A 21,533-nucleotide genomic window follows, 5' to 3' on the forward strand; every position below is an offset into this window, starting at 1 on the left:
GAGATATAAAGTCAGAATTGTGTGATATAAAGTCGCAATTCTGACTATATAACATGCAATTGCGACTTTATATCACGCAATTCTGACTTTATATCTCACAATTCTGACTTTATATCTCACAATTCTGACTTTATATCTCACAATTCTGACTTTATATCACGCAATTCTGACTTTATATCTCACAATTCTGATTTTATATCACGCAATTCTGACTTTATATCTCAAAATTGCGATTTTGTATCACGCAATTCTGACTTTATATCTCACAATTCTGATTTTATATCTCGCAATTCTGACTTTATATCTCAAAATTGCGATTTTGTATCACGCAATTCTGACTTTATATCTCACAATTCTGATTTTATATCTCGCAATTCTGACTTTAAATCTCAAAATTGCGATTTTGTATCATGCAATTCTGACTTTATATCTCACAATTCTGACTTTATAACACAATTCTGACTTTATATCTCACAATTCTGACTTTATAACACACAATTCTGACTTTATAACACACAATTCTGACTTTATATCTCACAATTCTGACTTTATATCACGCAATTCTGATTTTATATCTCGCAATTCTGACTTTATATCTCAAAATTGCGATTTTGTATCACGCAATTCTGACTTTATATCTCACAATTCTGACTTTATAACACACAATTCTGACTTTATAACACACAATTCTGACTTTAAATCTCAAAATTGCGATTTTGTATCACACAATTCTGACTTTATAACACACAATTCTGACTTTATAACACACAATTCTGACTTTATATCTCACAATTCTGACTTTATAACACAATTCTGACTTTATATCTCACAATTCTGACTTTATAACACACAATTCTGATTTTATATCTCGCAATTCTGACTTTAAATCTCAAAATTGCGATTTTGTATCACGCAATTCTGACTTTATATCTCACAATTCTGACTTTATAACACAATTCTGACTTTATATCTCACAATTCTGACTTTATAACACACAATTCTGACTTTATATCTCACAATTCTGACTTTATAACACAATTCTGACTTTATATCTCACAATTCTGACTTTATAACACACAATTCTGACTTTATAACACACAATTGCAACTTTATATCTCACAATTCTGACTTTATAACACACAATTGCAACTTTATATCTCACAATTCTGACTTTATAACACACAATTGCAACTTTATATCTCACAATTCTGACTTTATAACACACAATTGCTACTTTATATCACATATTTCTAAGAAAAGATGTAAGAACTCACAATTGCTACTTTATATCACGCAATTGTGAGAAAAAAAAGTCGCAATTACATTTTGTTATTTTTTATTCTGTGGCGGAAACAACCTTCCATACAAACCTGACATCTAGGTTGTGATAAAGTCCTCAGGAGGGGTTTAGCTGCATATTAAGAGATGTAAGAAGGTTTAGCGGCATAAAAGGCAAACGTGACTTGTGTAATATAAATATGCACACAGCAGGTGGGCTCTAAACCCATGTAAATAAAGACTCTACAAACACCCTCAGCATTGCATGGCAGGTTTCTGAACATCTCCTGTGAACTACTCTATTCATTTCATGTAGTATTCAGTTTGTATACTGTACAGAAATTCCTGTGTGCATTGAATATGCATGCAGACAAACGGCTAGTAGTGACATCAGCGGCAATCCACCTGTCACTCAAGTGGCCACGCCCCTAATTATGCAGAACTTTAAGGCTTAATATAATTTAAATGGATGAGCTATAAAAAAAATTCACCCCTCACAGTTTTCATGAAGGGCAAAATTAGCTATATAGACCAAAACCACTTTTTGCACCAGGCTGTAAACATGTTTTTTTCTGCAGTAAATTTGGCCATTTTAACTTGGGGGTCTATGGGATTGACTCTTTTTTGCAGCCGGTCTCTAGTGGCCAGTGGATGAACTGCAGTTTAAGTCTCTTCAGTGTTGGATTCAAGAAAGAGACAGGAAGGTTGCAGCTTGATCAGGACGCAAGAATCGATCGATTTATCTTGTATAGTGTGTCATAGTGGATGACAACCAATGCTGCATCAGCGAGGCTTCACTACGTCCCAACAGAAAGACTAGCTTGTTAAATTTTTTCCGGTCCTCCACGATGCTTTTGGGCTTTACCGATGGCAGTACAACCAGTACAAAACACACCGCTTCTGTAGCCATTGTTTGTTTACACTCTTGTTTCCGGAAATCAGTCGCTAGTTCCGCCTTCTCGATGACATCATGCATATCATTAAAGACGGCGAGCAATGATTGGTCGGGAAGCAACGTGTAGTCTGACATGCTTCTTGTCCACGACACGACAAGAATTCAGGAGTCAAAAACACATAATCTGACACAGAAAAATATCATGAAGTCTGAACCCGACATTAGAGTATCATTCCCCTGATATACAGAGACTCTCCTCCAGAATATTGTCTACTTTTTTAATAATATCAACATTTCAAACAGTAGAATACTACATTATGGTCACATCTATTACATCTATTTTTAATTACATGTTAATCAATCATGGAAAAAATTATCCTATGTGAAAAAAATGCATATACGTGAGGTAGGCATACAGTTTATTTGCAATTTATTTATTGTATTTATTTATTTATTTATAATAGTAGTAGTTGGTACGGCATTCACCCACATATTTGTATTGACCTTTGACTGGACGTGTATCTCCTCCAGGAGGTTTGTTGAGGGCTGCAGTCACTGGGAAACAGTTGATTTAAATGAAATCTGCCCTGTCATGATTTAGTGCACAACATTTCTGTGAGAAACCTCCTTCATCAGCGATTACTGGTGTCTGATCTTTCCTTCAGACATACTGACAGATCTAATCGCCTCTTTCATTCGGGCTCGATTATAAACACATTTAAGAGTTCTTTCTTTTCATGTTTTTCACAATGTCGTGTCTATTTCTTGCATTGCAAATGCTGTTCAAATTGAGTAAGCGTTGTGCAGTTTCGAAGATGTGTTTTCAACATGAGGATGTGTGTTTGTGTCCAGAAACCAAGGCAGTATCATATGTATAGTTTTGCAGGTGATGCAACACTAGAATGCATAATTATGCAGACAGACAATCTATAAAATAGTTATGATTAGGGCTTCACAATATATCGAAATATCGCAAATGTATATATCGTGATATGCATATCGCAACGGCTTGCAATAACTGCGGTCATGAACAAAAGACAAAGAGAAAATCACTCACTCTTGGCTGAATAACTTTTGTAGCTTTAATAAGAATCAGTATATATTTAATTTATTCAGTGAAAACTAAGCAGTGTTTTATTTTTACATTTGATTATTCAGTTTCTGTTGTTAAATAACCCTAATGTCCTGAACCCCTAAACCCTGTGGTTAACACTGATGTTCACTGTCAGAAGCTGTAGGGATGTTTTCTAGTCACAAAAAGAATGTGAAACACGTATGCAGGTTATATAATTTTAAATATATGTTTAAGTTCGCTTAGTTCACTTTCAAAAATGTTTTTGCTGATAATTTACTCACCCCGATGTCATCCAAGATTATCCATGTCTTTCTTTCTTCAGTCGAAAAGAAATTAAGGTTTTTGAGGAAAACATTCCAGGATTTTTCTCCATATAATGGACTTCAATGGCAACCAACTATAGCAATGTTCAAAGAAGATTCAAATGTCCGTCTCAATGCAGCTTCAAAGTCTCGACACGATCCCAGTCGAGAAATAAGAGTCTTATCCAGCGAACCGATCGGCCATTTTCTAAAAAAAAAAAATATATATATATATACTTTTTAACCACAAATGCTCGTCTTGTACCATCTCTGTGTATTACGTCATCACGTTGGAAAGGTCACGAAAATAATAAATAAAAAAAATAATAAATTAAAACAAAGATGTCGGACGATTTTGAAGTTGGAGGAGAAAATTAGATGACATTTTTCGCCCTTCCCTCCTTTCTGAACCGGAGAACACAGACAAATAACTTAGACAGATGACGTGACGCGTGACCTTTCCAACGTGATGACGTGATACGTGGCGCATCTCAGAGATGGTCCACCACGAGCATTTGTGGTTAAAAAGTATATATTTTTTTTTATTATTAGAAAATGACCGATCGTTTCGCGAGATAAGACTCTTATTTCTTGACTGGGATCGTGTCGAGACTTTGAAGCTGCATTGAGACGGACATTTGAACCTTCTTTGAACACTGGAATAGTTGGTTGCCATTGAAGTCCATTATATGGAGAATGCTTTCCTCAAAAACCTTAATTTCTTTTCGACTAATGAAAGAAAGACTCTCGGATGACATCGGGGTGAGTAAATTATCAGCAAACATTTTTTTTTACACACTTTAAGCATTATCGTATCGCATATCGAATATCGCATTATTTAATGAGTTATCGCATATCGCATTTTTCTTCAATATCGTGCAGCCCTAGTTGTGAAGACGATGTTTCCTCTGGTATTTCTTTCATTCTTCACTCATTGATTCATTATCAGATCAGTTCATGAGCAGGTTTTTGGTCCATCTGATTAGATTTAGTCTTTCTGCTTGTTTCTGTCTCTCTGATTTGTCCTCGTCTTCATCAATCATCGCTGAGACGTTTGTTCAGTGCGTGAGGCTCTCATCATTAATGTGTCTCGTGTCAATTAGAGTCTCAGAGGCAGAGCGTCCATCAGTCTGTGTGTAAGAGAGAGAGAAACTAGAAACGGCCTCTATAGTTTTTGTGATTTATACATTGGTCGATCTGTCCCTCACTGTTCGGATGAGACACATTAGTCTTCATTCCCCTGATTCACAATAATGACTTTATAATAAGCCCATATTAGAGAGGATTTCCACAATCTACCCAGAGCACTTCTCGTTTTAATTGCGCTTCAGTCTGTTTCCATTTCACATGCTAATTTATTATAGACAGACGGGAGAGAGAGCAAACAGTCCTTCGGCTGAGTCCAAAACCCCAGTGAGCCCCTGATGAGAAACCTCATACGACCTCCCTCTGCCTGAAATATGAAGCAATTACGAAAAATTTTAATTATATATTAATTTTAATATTATTACTGTGAAATGTTATTTATCTATTTAATATATATAATAATAGAATCTCAATATATTTAAGCAAATTATTATATTTAATAAATATAAAATATGTAATATATGTGTAAATATGTATACAATTTACATATTTAATTATATAATTTAATATTAAAATGTATAATAAATTATATATTAATTGTGAGTGTGTGTGTGTGTGTGTGTGTGTGTGTGAGTGAGTGAGTGTTTGAGTGCGTGTGTGTGTGTGTGTGTGTGTGTGTGTGTGTGTGTGTGTGTGTGTGTGTGTGTGTGTGTGTGTGTGTGTGTGTGTGCGTCTGGTTTCAGTTGTCACATTGTAACTTTTTGTTTTTATTCAGAGACTCTGGGTCTTATCTTGCACCCAGCGCAATTGACTTTGTACCCCGACACATGTATCATTCCTATTTTGCACCCGACGCACAGCAGACTTTTCCCTCGACAGACACAGACGCACGTCGGTAAATTAGGGAATGAACTTGCGCTCCCGGGGGTGGTTCAGCGAAAAGAGGAGGCGTGTTATTGGTGCTATTTTGCAGTTTCAGAAAACAATTCCGTTCAGATGCTATTTTAAGGGCGCATGCTTGGCCATAATGTAGCGTGTGCACAACACACACACACTTTGCTTCTCTCATCTACACAGACGCAGCCGTTCACATTTTTGCAAATCATACATTATTACAAGGAAAAATATTACCACACGAGGGAAATCATTGTTGTGTCCATGAAGATGTGAAAAAATAGGCATAAATCTAGCATACACATTTACCCAAATTATCATACGCCTGTTTAACCGAAGCTAATTTGGGTGTGTTTCTCCATCCCCAACGTCACTTCTCTGTGTTTTACGGCCCTGACGAGAACGTCGGTCTCCTCGGCTGTGAACCGCTCCTGGCGTGCGTCTGGCAAATCCGCCGTTATAATAGCAAGCCGCCATGGAACAAGCACGCCTGCTCTTAAAGGGAATGTGAGATGACGCTCTGATTGGTTTATTTCACGTTACGCCCAAACCACACCTATGAGTAATGAAGCGACTTCAGACCAACACATTTTAGATTTGGGAGATCCGCCCACAAAGTTACTTGCGTTTCGCGTTTGATACTTGCGTTTCAGATCGTTAAAACAGGGTCCAATGTTTGTTTGTTATTTGTTTCTCATGGATTTCACCTGTGTCTTGTTTAGCTTCTCATTTAACCCTGTGTTTCATCTCAGTTTGTCAGGTTTTGTCTTTGTATTTGATGCAAAGCTGCTGCAGTTTTTTTTTTTTTTTTATCTGTTCTCATACTCCTTCCATCATAGTGGATTATCTTCATGTTTCATTTCAATAAAAGCTGCAAACAGATCCAAGCCTCACCTCTTCCCTGCTAAATCGTGACTCTCTTATGGGTAATATAACTCCCAGTGAAATTTTATTGTAATTGTAAAACATAAAGACCGCTCAACGCTTAATCTTTTTTAAGCTTATCTTCTCTGAAGGTCTTGTGTCAGTATAAGCAACATCTGGATAAATGGTGCCACGACTTGATGTTTTATCGTCTTCATGCAACCCAAGAGTCGATGACATGAATCGATCTATTCATTTATTGAGGTTTTTCCTTTTTATCATCTCAGTATTTGTCATTGACCCCAAAGCTGAATGAAAATAGTGGCGTTAAATGTACAATCCTTCAGTTAGCATCATCGCTTTCACATGAGCCGTCCTTCTCGTTTCATCTCCATCATGTTCTGTGTCTCTCTCTGTGATGATGCAGCACTAAATGCAGACGGTCGGTAATGAGGGTGACTTTTGCACGACGCTGCATGATTAATTCAGATGCTTTTACAGCTAGTTAATGTTACAGAGAGCCAATTATTTAATCCGACCTCATGCTGTTTCCCCGCGCTCAGAAAGAGCCAGAACCACGAGCGAACCTCTGTGTCGTTACAGTGTCCTGGCACTGGAAATAGAGGATATGCATTGACGTCACTTTCCTGACGGAAAACGCCAGTTAAACAAACGATTATCAGTTTAAACTAAAGCTTGGACTCCATATTGTGTTTCTTACAACTTACCAAAGATCCAGTGATCATGGATATTGACATGCAGCAGGAATCGTGTTTCCTCACATTTATATGAGCCTGATTTCCACACCGGGGAAATACATAAAGCTAATTTGCATGTGAACGCTTTATATAAACACAATATAGGTCTAAATCCATGTGATCACTCATATCAGTGTTATATATATCATCATATCGTCCAGCCCTAAAACTTGTGTAGTTTTTTGTCAGTGTTTATTTAAAAACAGTGTTTATACAATATATAACAATACAATATATAGTGTATGATTTTACCTCTAAATTCAGCATATTGACACAAAATGAAATCTTTCTCTGCCTGGATCCAGTTGTTTCTGTGAATCGCAGCGATTCATTTGCTTCTCTGTTCTGGAGCTTTCGTCAGTCTGTGAAAATATACCTCAGATTTCTTGTCAAATCTAGTTGTACAGTCGATCTCAAAGCTCTTTCCCGTTTTAGACGTGTTTTCGCAACATTCACGCTGAAAACAGATGCTGCCACTCAGTGTGTGTGACCACAGTCACTCCGGCCGACGGTGACGTCACGCGCATACACACTAAGGCCCCTATCTTACACCCGGCGCAATGCAGCGCCAAGCGCGACGCAAGTGTGTTTTGCTAGTTTCAGCCCGACGCAGTTATCATTTTCACGTCCTGCGCTACGTTGTTTAAATAGCAAATGCATGTGCACCCATTTGTTCTCCCATGGGCTGCTGGTCTGAGAACGAGGTGTGTGTTCAGGCGCATTATTGGAGAGTTGCTATTTTGAGGAACAGAAATAGACTGAGCCATTGACCGACTGAAACCTGGTCTAAAGTCAATGGCGCAATATTTAAAGAGCGCGTTAGTAATGTGTGCCTATAGGCGGGTCAGAACACACCCATTACTCATTATGAGAATAGGAACAACCCTTTTAGACCATGCGCCGGGAGCGCCGACCATTTCTCCCGTCCTTAAACTAGCAAAAGTGGATTTGGACTCGCACTAAGTGAACTTGAGCCCTGCGCTTTAGACTATGCGCTTAGATCATTAAAATAGGGCCCTGTAGTTACTAAAGAGAAACGTACAAACTATTATCACCATCTCAGTAATTGGTGGTCAAGGACGAGAGAGAGAGAGAGAGAGAGAGAGACTGTTCATGACTGGTTCTGATTTCTCGTTGCTCAATAACAATGGCATCATATGAGCACGCTCCTCTCACATAAGCTTTTAAAAGCTGTGTTTTAAAGGACTCGAGTGGTTTTTAATAAGCACTGGTGCAGTTAACAGCGCGTGCCGTGACTTCACTCACATTAAGTAGCTTTCAATTGTGGAGGCCATTAACACTTAACTGGACGTCCAGCTTCTCCAGAGGATTCTTACCATCAGGATCAGACAATCACTCTCTCGCTCGCTCTCTCTCTCTCTCTCTCTCTCTCTCTCTCTCTGTCACTCAGAGCAGAACGGAAGGAGTCCAGACTTGTTCTGACCTGTTTTCAATTATTGAATTCACTCACACACTCTCACACACACACACACACACACACACACACACACACACACACACACACACACACACACACACGCACACACACACACACACACTAAAACAGTCATTGTTTACTTGATTACTTGAGACTTGGATACTTATATATTAAATCTGAAATGATCTGTAATATGATATATTTATTTATATATATTAGTAATGGGCAAAAGTGACATCAGGAGTGGATATTTATTTTTAATGACCCTACAAGTTCAATAAAACTAGCAAAATATGAGGAAAATATTTGTAAAATATTATTATAAATTATTATAAATTTTAAATATTTTAAATATGAAAGCAAAACTAAATACTAAACTTGGTTAAGGTGTTTATCTGACTACATTATTTGACAGCATTGGCTAAAAAGGCAAATTACAGCTAGAGGTTTGACTTTTATTGAAAAATGCATAGAAAACAAACAGCTTACACTGACTACAGCATACTCAGTTATTAATATTTTGTTGGTTCTCTCTTATTTTTGCTTGTGTTCATAATTTCTTTGTATGACAGCCTGGACAAAAATGATGTTGGCACATTTTGGCATGTTTAACCAATAAAACAACTGACTCCAGCACAGCTACGCAATATGCTCAGAAAATCTTTAACACATTACACATAAATGTAATCATATTTTCGGCCAGTACTATATTATAGCCAGTGCTGTATTATAGCCAGTGCTGTATTATAGCCAGTGCTGTATCAGCTGAATGAAGATTTTACCGTGGTGTTTGTCTGCCTTAGTGCAAAATGTAAATTTACTTCCGACTGGTTGATTTAATATGCAGCCATTTCAAATTAGGACTGTGTGGATAAAATCTGTGTATTGCAATTATTTTTCTCCTGATTGCATGGAGTATTTAGATTCCTGTATCTGTATTTTTAGTTTTTTTACTTACCTGTGCATTCACATCATTCCTTACAGTTCAGTTCATGAAGAATGCATGTCTGAGTTATTAAATGGTGTTTCTCAGTGTCATGCGTGATGCTCTGCCCTGTTTAAATGTCAGTGACATTCAGATTGAGCAGTGTGTGTGTGTGTGTGTGTGTGTGTGTGTCCTCCTTCTCTGCCCTGTTCAGATTTTTCATATGACCTATGACCTGGCCAGTGCAATGGTGCGAATCGTGAACCTGATTGGGATGATGCTCCTGCTGTGTCACTGGGACGGGTGTCTGCAGTTCCTGGTGCCGATGCTGCAAGACTTCCCCGCCGACTGCTGGGTGTCCAAGAACAAGATGGTGGTGAGTGAGTGTGTGTGTGCACACACACTCCGTCGGTCATCGCTTCCCTTTCAAAGCATGCACATGTTATGATTTACTTTTACTCTCGATTGATTAGAGTATGCCGGTATGACATGTCATGTGACGGTCATATTGTTGTATAATCGTTTTTTGAGTCTTTTGTTCTGAACTGTTTCATAATTTCATTATTATAATATATTAATATCAATATAACATTTTTATTAATAACATTAAATTATAATGTTAGTATCAATATTCACATAATAATAACAAATACTACTACTACTAATAAAAATACTATTATTGTTATTATTATTTTTATTATTATTATTATTATCATAATTATTATTATTATTATTATTAATCTGATCTGTTGGTTTGTTTCCATCACAGTCCAAATATAAAGAGAAAATAATAAAATGAGATGAAGTACCTTAATATATATATATATATATATATATATACACACACGTTATACGGTATATTTAATATTTAATTATAATTATTATATTATTAATACATTTTTATTATTATAAATATGTATTTTTTCCTGCGTCCTAGTTGAATTTAACCATTTCAAATTAGGACAAGGATACAATTATATATTGCAATTATATTTGTACTGTACCTGTATTTTTATGTTTTGTTTTTATTTATTTATGTGTGCATTCGTATAATTGCAATTCATGCCTTAGTCATTTTTAAACCTAAAAAAGTTGCATTCATCATTAAAAGTATTTCATTCTCTTGATTTACTCTCAAAATAGGCATTACAACATGATTATTTAAATTTAAATATGAATAACCACTTATTATTATGTACTGTATCATACTATATATAGGTTTCCATGATGTAAAATGACTCATATAATGATTCAATATTGTGTGGACATCTCCTAGCAGAAGTAGTAAGTTACGGTGAGCTGTGTTGTTGCGTAAGGCTGGTGAGTTAGAGAGGTGAAGTGTCACAGATTGTGGTTTTTCTCCAGCCTTAATTCGATATCCGTCTGGTATTGACAGTTCTCCAGTGAGCTGGGCTTTAATTCCCTTCTGTTTTTAGTCAGGAGGACATGCGAGTCTCCAGCGTCCAGAGAGAGAGGACAGTCTTGTTCCTGACGCCCATGAGATTTAGTTTCCTAGCTGAATGCCAGAGACCCGAGCCTCGACCCTGAACAACCCGATGAGTGTGAGGATGGCAGAAAAGTCCTCTCGGGATCCGTCGTGTATCGCTGGAGTTTATCGACGAGGCCTGTGGTGTTAATTGGGATAATTGGTGTTTTTGTGATTGCCTACAGGCTGCATTTACACTGCAGGTCTTGATGCCCATTTCCGATTTGCTGACTATATCCGATTTCTTTGACGACCCGCTTACATCATCTTTTAAAGGTGACCCGTATCCGATATTTGCATTTACACTCTACTATACACTGCCGAAACAACCCGATGTAGACGTTCTGACCCGGAAAAGGGAGGAAAACAGCGCGATATGCAATGGATGCGTTGCAGATGCAGACAAACTGATTATCCAGTGTTTTGCTTTCCGCATTATTTTCAAAGGTCAGCAAAACATTGCTCTCGTAAGGCGGAGAAAAAAGAGGACGTTGGCCTTTTACATTGGCACAAGCGCTTAAAGGGATGGTTCGGAGTAGTAAAATCAACCGAGGGTCCTTTGCACCATGACCTCGAGACAAACACCCCCCAGAAGCCTTTTCTCCCCTTGGTTGAACATTATTAAAGTTAGAGCTTATTTAGAGATATCAGCCGGATGGTTTAGTGCAGGCGCTAATGGATCCAATGCTGTATCTGGTAAATTACCCCACTAATAATCCCCAGAATGGTACTGAACTTCTACAGTAGTACAAATAGGTTCTGTACTCATAAAACGAGGCATTGGAAAGTTTGTAAGTACATCAGGAGTTTATTTAAATAACACTTGCCTGACGGCTAATGCTACCGCTAACCCGGACGCCGACGTCACTTCAGTGATTTGGGAAAAGCACGTAAAAGTCCTGGGAGAAAGCGATGCATAAGGATGTAGTGTAACGACGAATTATTATTTTTCCGAAGTGTTGACAACTTAGTGTTAACTAATAATTATTATAAACTGGTACTACCAACAAAATATTAGTGCATTCCTGGAACTGGGTGTCGATATAAAGTATATTTGAGACTATAGACTATATAGATCCGGCGATGTGAGACTATGTTTCTTTTCATGACACATTAACATTACGGTACAGAATGTCTGTTATCCTGAACATTGTATAAGCATTCGTATCATGTGTCATTGAGCATAAGCACGAAAACGTCACATCCTTATGATTTTCCTGGCAAAAACTTCCTTCACATAAAGTCTACAGGCTTTCAACCTAGACAACCTAGGAAGTTTCTTTACTAGCTGTTCAGACATTGGCAATACAAAAAGCAATTAATAAATGAAAATGTTCATATATCCCCTATAATGCAATACCTAACATTAACTAACAATAAGCAATACATTTTTACACAGTATTTATTTAGCTTATCATTAACTGATACAACTTGTAATTTGAATGATGTAATAGTAAATGTTGAAATTATAATTAACAAAGATTAATAAACGATTTAGAAGTATTTTTATTGTAGGTTCATGTTAACAAATGTGTTACCGTAAAGTGTAACCGTTTTAAGAGTCCAATAGATAACGCAATGAAGGTGTTTCGACCAGACTGTCATACAAAGAAATTATGAACAAATGCAAAAATCTGAGAGAAACCAGCAAAATATTAATAACAGAGTTTTTTGTCTTTCTATGCATTTAGTAAAATAAAAATATATTGCTGTAGTTCGCCTTTTTTGCCAAAAAAACAAAACAAATATTGTCTGATAAACACATTAACCAAGTTAATGTTTTGTTTTTTCCATATTTGAATTATTTATCAAATATTTCCCTCGTATTTTGATAAATTTATCGAACTTGTAAGCGCTTAAAAAACAACCCCCTCCAGACGTCACTTTTGCCCTTTACATTGAGGTACAAGTGATGATTTTTCTCAGTATTTTAAATGCACATGTATTAAAGTAAAATAGTGGCACACTGTATCTTTTCAAATTCACTTTTGACGCCCGCAGCTCCTTTACGTTGTCAGATCCAGCTATTCCAGTGACGGGGCTGTCATTATGAAACGGTATGATCTTTTTCCTCTTTTTGGAGCGCTGTAATAAGCTGTCGCTCTCTCAGGATTGAGCCTCTATAGAAATGAGTCTGAAAGCAATCTGGACATGTCACATCAGACGGAGCCAATATTGATTCCTCACGGACTCGCAAACACATCCACAGGACAAGGGCAATTTATTCACTATTTTAGAAGCACACAGAAATTCACATCTTTCTAAATAGCTGACCCACTTTTCTGGAGCTCTCTCGCATTTCTCTTTTCCGGCCTCGTTCGTACATATTTTCATTTTATGTCACTGTGTTTTCTGTTTTCTCCCAGCCCAAACTCTCAGGAGTCAATCTGGATTCATATTCATGAAGTCACTGGAAGTGTTTCAACTTTCTGTTTCAATGCATGCAGCTGAAAAGATTATACCTTAATATATTTTTCAGCCTTTTGATGATATTGGATGTATATTTTTATTTATGCACACAAAAGGCCAGATTTACCAACAGCTCACTGCAGCGCAAACCCTCTTTTGACGTCAGGATTTACTAAAGACACGTATATTCTTTCTTTAGAGAGAATGTCAGACAGACAGAATGAATTAACATATCGCTAACATGTTTTAGCATGTTGTTTACATCATTTAACACATTGATAGTGTGTTTTGCTAACATGGTTTAACACATTGCTATCATGAATTAGCATGTTACAGCATGTTGCTTGCATTAATTAGCACATTGCTAGCATGTTTTAACACAATGTTAACATTAATTAGCATGTTGCTAGCATTAATTAACACAATGCTACAATAATTTGCATGATTTGCACATTGCTAGCATGGATTAACATGTTTTAACACATTGCTTGCATGTATTTGCAAATTTCTAGCATGTTTTAACACATTGCTAGCACTGAATTAGCCAATTGCTAGCATGTTTTAGCATTTTGCTAACATGTTTTAACATTTGGTTAACATGATTTAACATGTTGCGAACATGTTTCTAACACGAATTAGCACATTGCTAGCATGTTTTAACACAATTCTAACATTAATTAGCATGTTGCTACCATTAATTAACACAAAGTGCTAGCCTGAATTAGCATGTTTTAACACATTACTAGCATGTTGCTAACATGTTTTAACACACATTGTTACCATGATTTAACACATTTAGAAATTTGGTTAGCATGATTTAGCATGTCTTAACTGTGTGCTAACATTAATTAGCATGTTGCTAGCATGTTTCAACATGTTGCTAACATGTTTTAACACATTGTTAGCATGATTTAACACATTAACACGTTTTGACATTTGGTTAGCATGATTTAGCATGACATTGCTAGCATGTTTCTAACATGAATTAGCACATTGCTAGCTTGTCCTAAGCTAGTTGCTAGGATTTGCTAGCGATTGATAGAGACAGATAGACAGATATATAGGTATAGACAGTAGATAGATAGATAGATACATAGATAGATCAAAGTCAATGTGAGTATATCATGAATATTAACTTTATCACTACATAAACATGGTATAGATCTATAAGGTGGACTTAAAGTGTTTGTGATGGTCTCTCGCTCTCTCTCTCTCCTCTCAGAACGACACGTGGGGTCAGCAGTATTCCTACGCTCTCTTCAAGGCCATGAGCCACATGCTGTGTATCGGATATGGCATGTACCCGCCCGTCGGCATGACAGACGTGTGGCTGACCATCCTCAGCATGATCGTGGGCGCCACGTGCTACGCCATGTTTGTTGGCCACGCCACGGCGCTGATCCAGTCGCTGGACTCCTCGCGCAGGCAATATCAGGAGAAGGTGAGTGACGACCAGCTGGTTAACATAATGAAGAAATCACAAAAACAGTAGGGGAAGCTTCCTGTGAAGGTGGTGCATTATGGGATCGGCATCTGTCGTCGTGGTGAGCGGACGGCGGGGACTCTCGTGAGAATGATGTGTGAATTATGAGTGAAGTGTACAATTTCTACATCTGCTGTGGTGGCAAAACAATGGCAAAAATAACCTGACTTAAATATTTTTAATGGTATTTGCCTATGTAACTGTCAAAAGCACAATGCAAGGGTGGTTTCCAGGTCGTTGATAGGTGGTAGCCAGGGTTTCCAGGGTGTTGCTAGGTGGTTGCTATGTAGTGACACCAAAGTACATTTCTGAAGATAACGCTAGAATGTTGTAGGTGGTTTCTGGGGAGTTGCTAAGTGGTTGCTATGGTGTTGCTAGGTGGTTGCTATGTAGTGACACCAAAGTACATTTCTGATGATAATGCTAGAATGTTGTAGGTGGTTTCTGGGGAGTTGCTAAGTGGTTGCTATGGTGTTGCTAGGTGGTAGCCAGGGTGTTGTGGTTGGTTGGTATGTAGTGACACCAAAGTAAATTGTTGAAGATAACTCTAAAATGTTGTAGGTGTTTTCCAGGGAGATGCTAGGCGGTTGCTAGGGTGTTGCTAGTTGGTTGTTATGCTGTAGAGCAAAAAGTGATTTGTAAAAATGTTAATGGGGTTTTCCCATGCAAAAGTCATGACCATGATGCTGGAGTGTTCTGGTATTTTCCAGGGAATTGCTAGGGTGATCTTGTTTGTTTCCAGGGACCTGCTAGGTGGTTGCTATTCAGTGACAACCAAAGTTAATTTTTGAAGATAGTGCAAGAATGTTGTAGGTGGTTTCCAGGCAGTAGCTAGGTTGTTGCTAGGGTCTTCTGGGTGGTTTCCAGGGCATTGCTAGTTGGTTGTTATGCAGTGGAACAAAGAGATTTGTAAAAAAAATTGTGTTTTCCCATGCAAAAGTTACTAACACAATACTAGAGTGTTCTGGGTGGTTTTCAGGGAGTTGCTAGGGTGATCTTGTTGGTTTCCATGGAGTTGCAATTGTGTTTTGGGTGGTTTCCAGGGAGTTGCTTAGGTGGCTGCTATGTAGTGACACCAACGTTAATCCTTAAAGATAACACTAGGGTGTTATAGGTGGTTTCCAGGGCCTTGCTAGGTGGTTACTATGCAGTGGAACAGTAAGTGAAAAAAAACCTAGATAATAAAAATGTTAATGTTTGCTCATGCAGATGTCACAACCATGATATGAGGGTGTTGTGGATAGTTTCCAGGGGGTTGCTATGGTGTTTTGGTTGGTTTCCAGGGAGTTGCTACAGTGTTTCGGGTGGTTTCCAGGGGGTTGCTATGGTGTTTTGGTTGGTTTCCAGGGAGTTGCTACAGTGTTTCGGGTGGTTTCCAGGGGGTTGTTTAGGTATTTTCTATGTAGTGACACCAAAGTTAATCTTTGAAGATAACGCTAGGGTGTTGTAGGCGGTTTCCAGGGAGTAGCTAGGTTGTTGCTAGGGTGTTCTATGTGGTTTCCAGGGAGTAGCTAGGTTGTTGCTAGGGTGTTCTGGGTGGTTTCCAGGGAGTAGCTAGGTTGTTGCTAGGGTGTTCTGGGTGGTTTCCAGGGCATTGCTAGGTGGTTACTATGCAGTGTAAAAAGAAAGTGAATTATAGTGAAAAATGTCACTACCATGATACAAGGGTGTTGTGGATAGTCTCCAGGGGGTTGCTATGGTGTTTTGGTTGGTTTCCAGGGAGTTGCTACAGTGTTTCGGGTGGTTTCCAGGGGGTTGCTATGGTGTTTTGGTTGGTTTCCAGGGAGTTGCTACAGTGTTTCGGGTGGTTTCCAGGGGGTTGCTATGGTGTTTTGGTTGGTTTCCAGGGAGTTGCTACAGTGTTTCGGGTGGTTTCCAGGGGGTTGTTTAGGTATTTTCTATGTAGTGACACCAAAGTTAATCTTTGAAGATAACGCTAGGGTGTTGTAGGCGGTTTCCAGGGTGTAGCTAGGTTGTTGCTAGGGTGTTCTATGTGGTTTCCAGGGAGTAGCTAGCTTGTTGCTAGGGTGTTCTGGGTGGTTTCCAGGGCATTGCTAGGTGGTTACTATGCAGTGTAAAAAGAAAGTGAATTATAGTGAAAAATGTCACTACCATGATACAAGGGTGTTGTGGATAGTCTCCAGGGGGTTGCTAGGGGGTTGCTATGTAGTGACACCAAAGTTAATTATGAAAATAACTAGATTTTAAAAAATGTAATGTGTTTGCCCATGAAAAAGTCACAATCGTGTTGTTAGGTGGTTTTGCACAGTAGCTCTTATTATCAGAACAGAATATATAGTGAAATCTACAGAATCGACCGGCCAAACCAATTGAAACTGTGAGGGTAAAACAGGATATTCATGAAGGTTGGAAGCAAGAAAATCTGTGAAGGAAGAAAGTCAATTATGTGGAATATGAGTGTGTGGAGAAAAACAGTCCAGCTGGACGACAGCGTGACACTTCTAAACTCATCTTAGCTTGCTAACGTGATTACCACAGTTCCTGCCGGCTACTTTAATTCACAATAATGGACTTATAACGGACCATAAACAACCAACTCGAGAGCACAGATATTAATATTCGCTTGCAGAGAGCTTTAGCTCTGATGATTGAAATTAAATTCAGAATGGCTTTTTGAAACGAACCCAAAAGGATGTGCGTCATCCTGCAGCTTTGTGCTCCAGACATCAGAATCTAGTTGTTTTAGTAGTTGCACATCTATAGTGTTCCGGACAGTGTTGGGGGTAACTCATTACAAGTAACTTGAGTTACGTAATCAGATTACTTTTTCAAGTAACTTGTAAAGTAACGAATTACTTTTAAAATTTACAAAAAAAAAGTACTTTTTTTCCCATTTATTGACTGACGGCTCTCCTGTCCTCATGTTAAGACAAATCGTAAGTGCACAAAAAAACAGATTCAGGACTCCTCAAAATGAATAAAATCAGTGAAATGCAAAATCAGAATACTATGCAAACCTCCTATTATTAAATGTGTCAAATAAAACAAATATTTTATGCATTTAATCTCACTTTATTGACCAATGTACTTGCTGCTGACCTTCGGTGATTCAATTAAACCACAAGCAAAAATGACTTTGGATTTTTTTTTAAGTTATTATTATTTATTTATTTTTTTGGAGAAGTAAGTGTCAAACTTTCTTCTCCTGCATCCTTTTCTTCCATTATCAAGAAATGGCAGCACAGCCGAAAGGTTTGTTTGAGCTGCGTCTCTACTGTACATGCATGAATTTACATTTCCTTCAGCCTGAGGCGTATTATTTAATTTTTGGTGTGAAAGGGTCTTTACATTTTCCCAAAAAGAGAACTTTTTTGTCTCTTCGCGTGTCTGTCAAAAATGACAGATTTTTTCTATTTATTTCAATGAAATTAATTCGATACTGTTTTTTATTTAATATTTTGTATTTTTAGGGGATTTTATGGTACTAAATTATGTTTTCGCTGTATTTATAATCCATTTATTCACGTTTTGAGCATAGACCTGAAAATTTAATTTCCAACTTAAACTGGCGTAAATCTTGAATGCTTTAGAGCACAGACTTAAGTTTGCTCTCTTTTCAAAGATGACACTTGGAAGATTTTTTTTTTAAGTTAATGTAAAAAAAGTTACAGAATTTTACATTTATTGTTATGAAAATGTGCAAAAATACTATTTTAAATTTTTATATGAAATATATATTTTCAAAAACATGTTTTACTCTAAAACTGTGAGAAAATCAAAGCCATAAATCTAAACAAGTTACAAAATTTGAGCCTGATATCTCAAAAAATTAGCTTTCAGTAAGATTTTATTTGGCCGCAGTACCAAACGTTTTCACTAGATGGAATTCGTCTCCCATTCATTTTCAATGCTGACTGCGAGGAGCACAAGTGTTTATTTCAGGACCAATTAACCTGTTCGAATCATGTCCATGATTTTTTTGTGTGTGTGTGTGTTCACATAGCAAGTGCCAAAACCTTAACAAAAAAAACAAACAAAAAAACAAATGTAAATATTTTCGGTCAGCAATGACTGAAGAGCACCAGAGGGGGAGTAACGCAATACTGTAATGCATTACTTTTCAAAGTAGCTTTCCCCAACACTGGGCCTGTATCAGTTGTTGACCTCGGCTCACTCGTGGTACAGTGTGCCAGGCGGGTCCCTTCCCTGATGCCCACCTCACCATGGGCACATCAACACGTGGTCCTCCATCTGTTGAGAGACCGAGGGACAGAAACACTGAGAAGCACAGAGATGGAAAAGATATAAAAAAGGGGAAAGTGAAGATCAAAGGGAAGATGCAGGGGTCTTAGAGTCTGAGTTGTCCTTGTAAAGGTTTTTGGGTGGTTGCTAGGGCGTTTCTAGGTGGTGGGAAAGATTTGAGTGTAGATGCTATGTAGTGCCAAAATAAAAGTTCCGAAAATGATCGGCAGATACACACACAAACGCAAGCCGGCAAAATAGGTTCAACTTGAAGAAATTGTGACGGAAGTATATTACTATTGTACTGTAGAATTTACTTCTCAAAGTAATAATAACAACAACAATAATAAAACAGTCTATTTAAACATTATTTTTAGTTTTTCATCCACGTTTTAATTTAGAATGTAAACCTCTGTTGTGCAGCAGGCATTTTTATGCATTTTTATGCAAGTTTTATGCATTTTATTCATTTGATTACCACCGTTTTTTATAATAAAATTAAATCATAAACCAGAATCCAACACAGAATTGACTATAATTTCTAAATATTATTACAATTTGAATAAATTAAATCATAAAGCACAGAATCCAAAATTAAAAACGAACAACACAGAATTCCCGACTTCAGACTATTGTTTAACATTTTTATATCTTGTTAAATTGTTGAGGTTTTATTAATTCAATTGATTAGACATCTTTTTGGATTATTACAGTTTAATTACACCATTAAAGTGGAATCTGATCACTGAGCCCTAAATGTGTGCAATAGTACCAGTAAAAGACGGACGAAAAGCACAGATACACATGAAGAGTGAGCTGGGATGCCCTTCGAGAGAGGATGATGGGAAATCATGAGTGTGAGAATTACATCAACCTCTTGACTTTTTCAGGAAATTGTTTTTGTCTCATAAGGGTAAAGACACGGAGAGTCGAGTGAATGAGAACGGAGTGAGATTACGTGACGGCCGTTCTGACCTCAGCGAGTGTGAATGAAACTCGCTGTCCTTTAAACTTCTGAAGGGAAATTTCTATTTGGCTCTGTCAGGATTATGTGAGAATGCAGATGAGAAATACTTTAAAGGGGTGGTATAATGCCCTTTTCACAAGATGTAAATTAAGTCTCTGATGTCCCCAGAGTGTGTATGTGACGTTTCAACTCAAAATACCCCACAGATATTTGTATATAGCATGTTAAATTTGTCGTTTTTTGAGGAAAAACGCACTGTTTTAGTGTCTGTTCCTTTAAATGCAAATGAGCCGCTGCTCCCGGCACAGGGGGCGGAGCTTCAACAGCTTGTGTCATTTTACCTCACACAGACATGCTCTGAAAACTTCAAAATCTTTTAGCCTTTTATGTTCAAACCGGATTCAGACAATAATGGAGAGACTCAAGAAGAAGTGACAACATGTAGAAGCAACAGGACATTTCTGAATGATTAGTTGATGAATTTATGAAGCTGATGTGTAGTTATCTTCTAGTCATTGATTAGCATATTCTGTCTTGATAATCTATAAATCGTGTTCAGGGGGCGGGGTTTATGTAAATTCTAGGGTTTGTGATGTCACTAACCCGGGAGGAATGTGGTGTACTCTCTACCAGTCGTTTGTTGTAGTCCTTAAAAAGTGATTTCTTTAAAAGCAAATATCTCCCTTTGCTTTGAGCTTTGAGCGTTGTAACTTTGCAGATGTTGTTCATGCTCACACAGCAACATTACACACTAACTAAAGTTAGAAAAGTCAAATCATAATCAACCATCCCTCTAATAATGAGGACGTGACAGGTGATTTTGAGTCCATAACATGCTGTATTTATTTTAAGTTCATGCATCTCAGAAACCGAACACTTTGCTCCACATTAAGTCTGAGACGTTAAACAGATCTCGTTTGTGATTTCGGATCGGTGTGTTAACTGTGTTTACACTCTGACTGGAATAAGAAAGCAGACGAGATGCATTTTCAACATCTCCAGGCGCTGTGTGAATAACGGCATTATGTTTTTCTGCTGACTGTGATCTAAACACTGACACGAATACTGTTCTGTGCTGCATGGCATACAGATCATTTCCTTAAAATCTCTCTCCTTCAATCCTGTCCTTATATTAGATATTCATGTGGTGGGAATGGAGCATTTGGCTTATGACTGGTTCAGGTTGTGTGATACTTCATTGTGAATCTTTAATGCCTAAAGCTTATGTATTCACTGTAGCAGCGGCACGGCACGGCTTATTCAACCCGTTTGGGGAGATTGTGAGATTTCTTGATTTGAAGATGACGTAAAATCACAGAAGTCCTACTAGTTTAATGGCCTATCCAATATGTTTTTTTTGTTTTGCATTATATTTGAGGACATTATGAGAAAACATTTGCTGTGGCGGTATTAAGGTTTGAGGGGGAAGCACGATTAAAGATTCAATGGAAATGAATTATTTGTCGTTAG

At 37.6% G+C, this 21,533-nt stretch overlaps 1 protein-coding gene across 1 annotated transcript in view; it reads left to right on the forward strand.

The window, feature by feature from the left end:
• hcn4 (hyperpolarization activated cyclic nucleotide-gated potassium channel 4) overlaps positions 1 to 21,533 on the forward strand; it is a gene marked incomplete at both ends in the record, with an annotated part of 91,421 nt that overhangs the window by 36,996 nt on the left and 32,892 nt on the right. Inside the window, 2 exons of the mRNA XM_084408483.1 lie at positions 9,730 to 9,891; positions 14,633 to 14,851. Of these exons, the coding sequence (XP_084264609.1) occupies positions 9,730 to 9,891; positions 14,633 to 14,851 (381 nt within the window). The remainder of the gene's footprint in view (positions 1 to 9,729; positions 9,892 to 14,632; positions 14,852 to 21,533) is intronic.

Source organism: Rutilus rutilus (genome assembly GCF_951802725.1).
Source record: "Rutilus rutilus genome assembly, chromosome: 5".
NCBI classification, from domain to species: Eukaryota; Metazoa; Chordata; class Actinopteri; order Cypriniformes; family Leuciscidae; genus Rutilus; species Rutilus rutilus.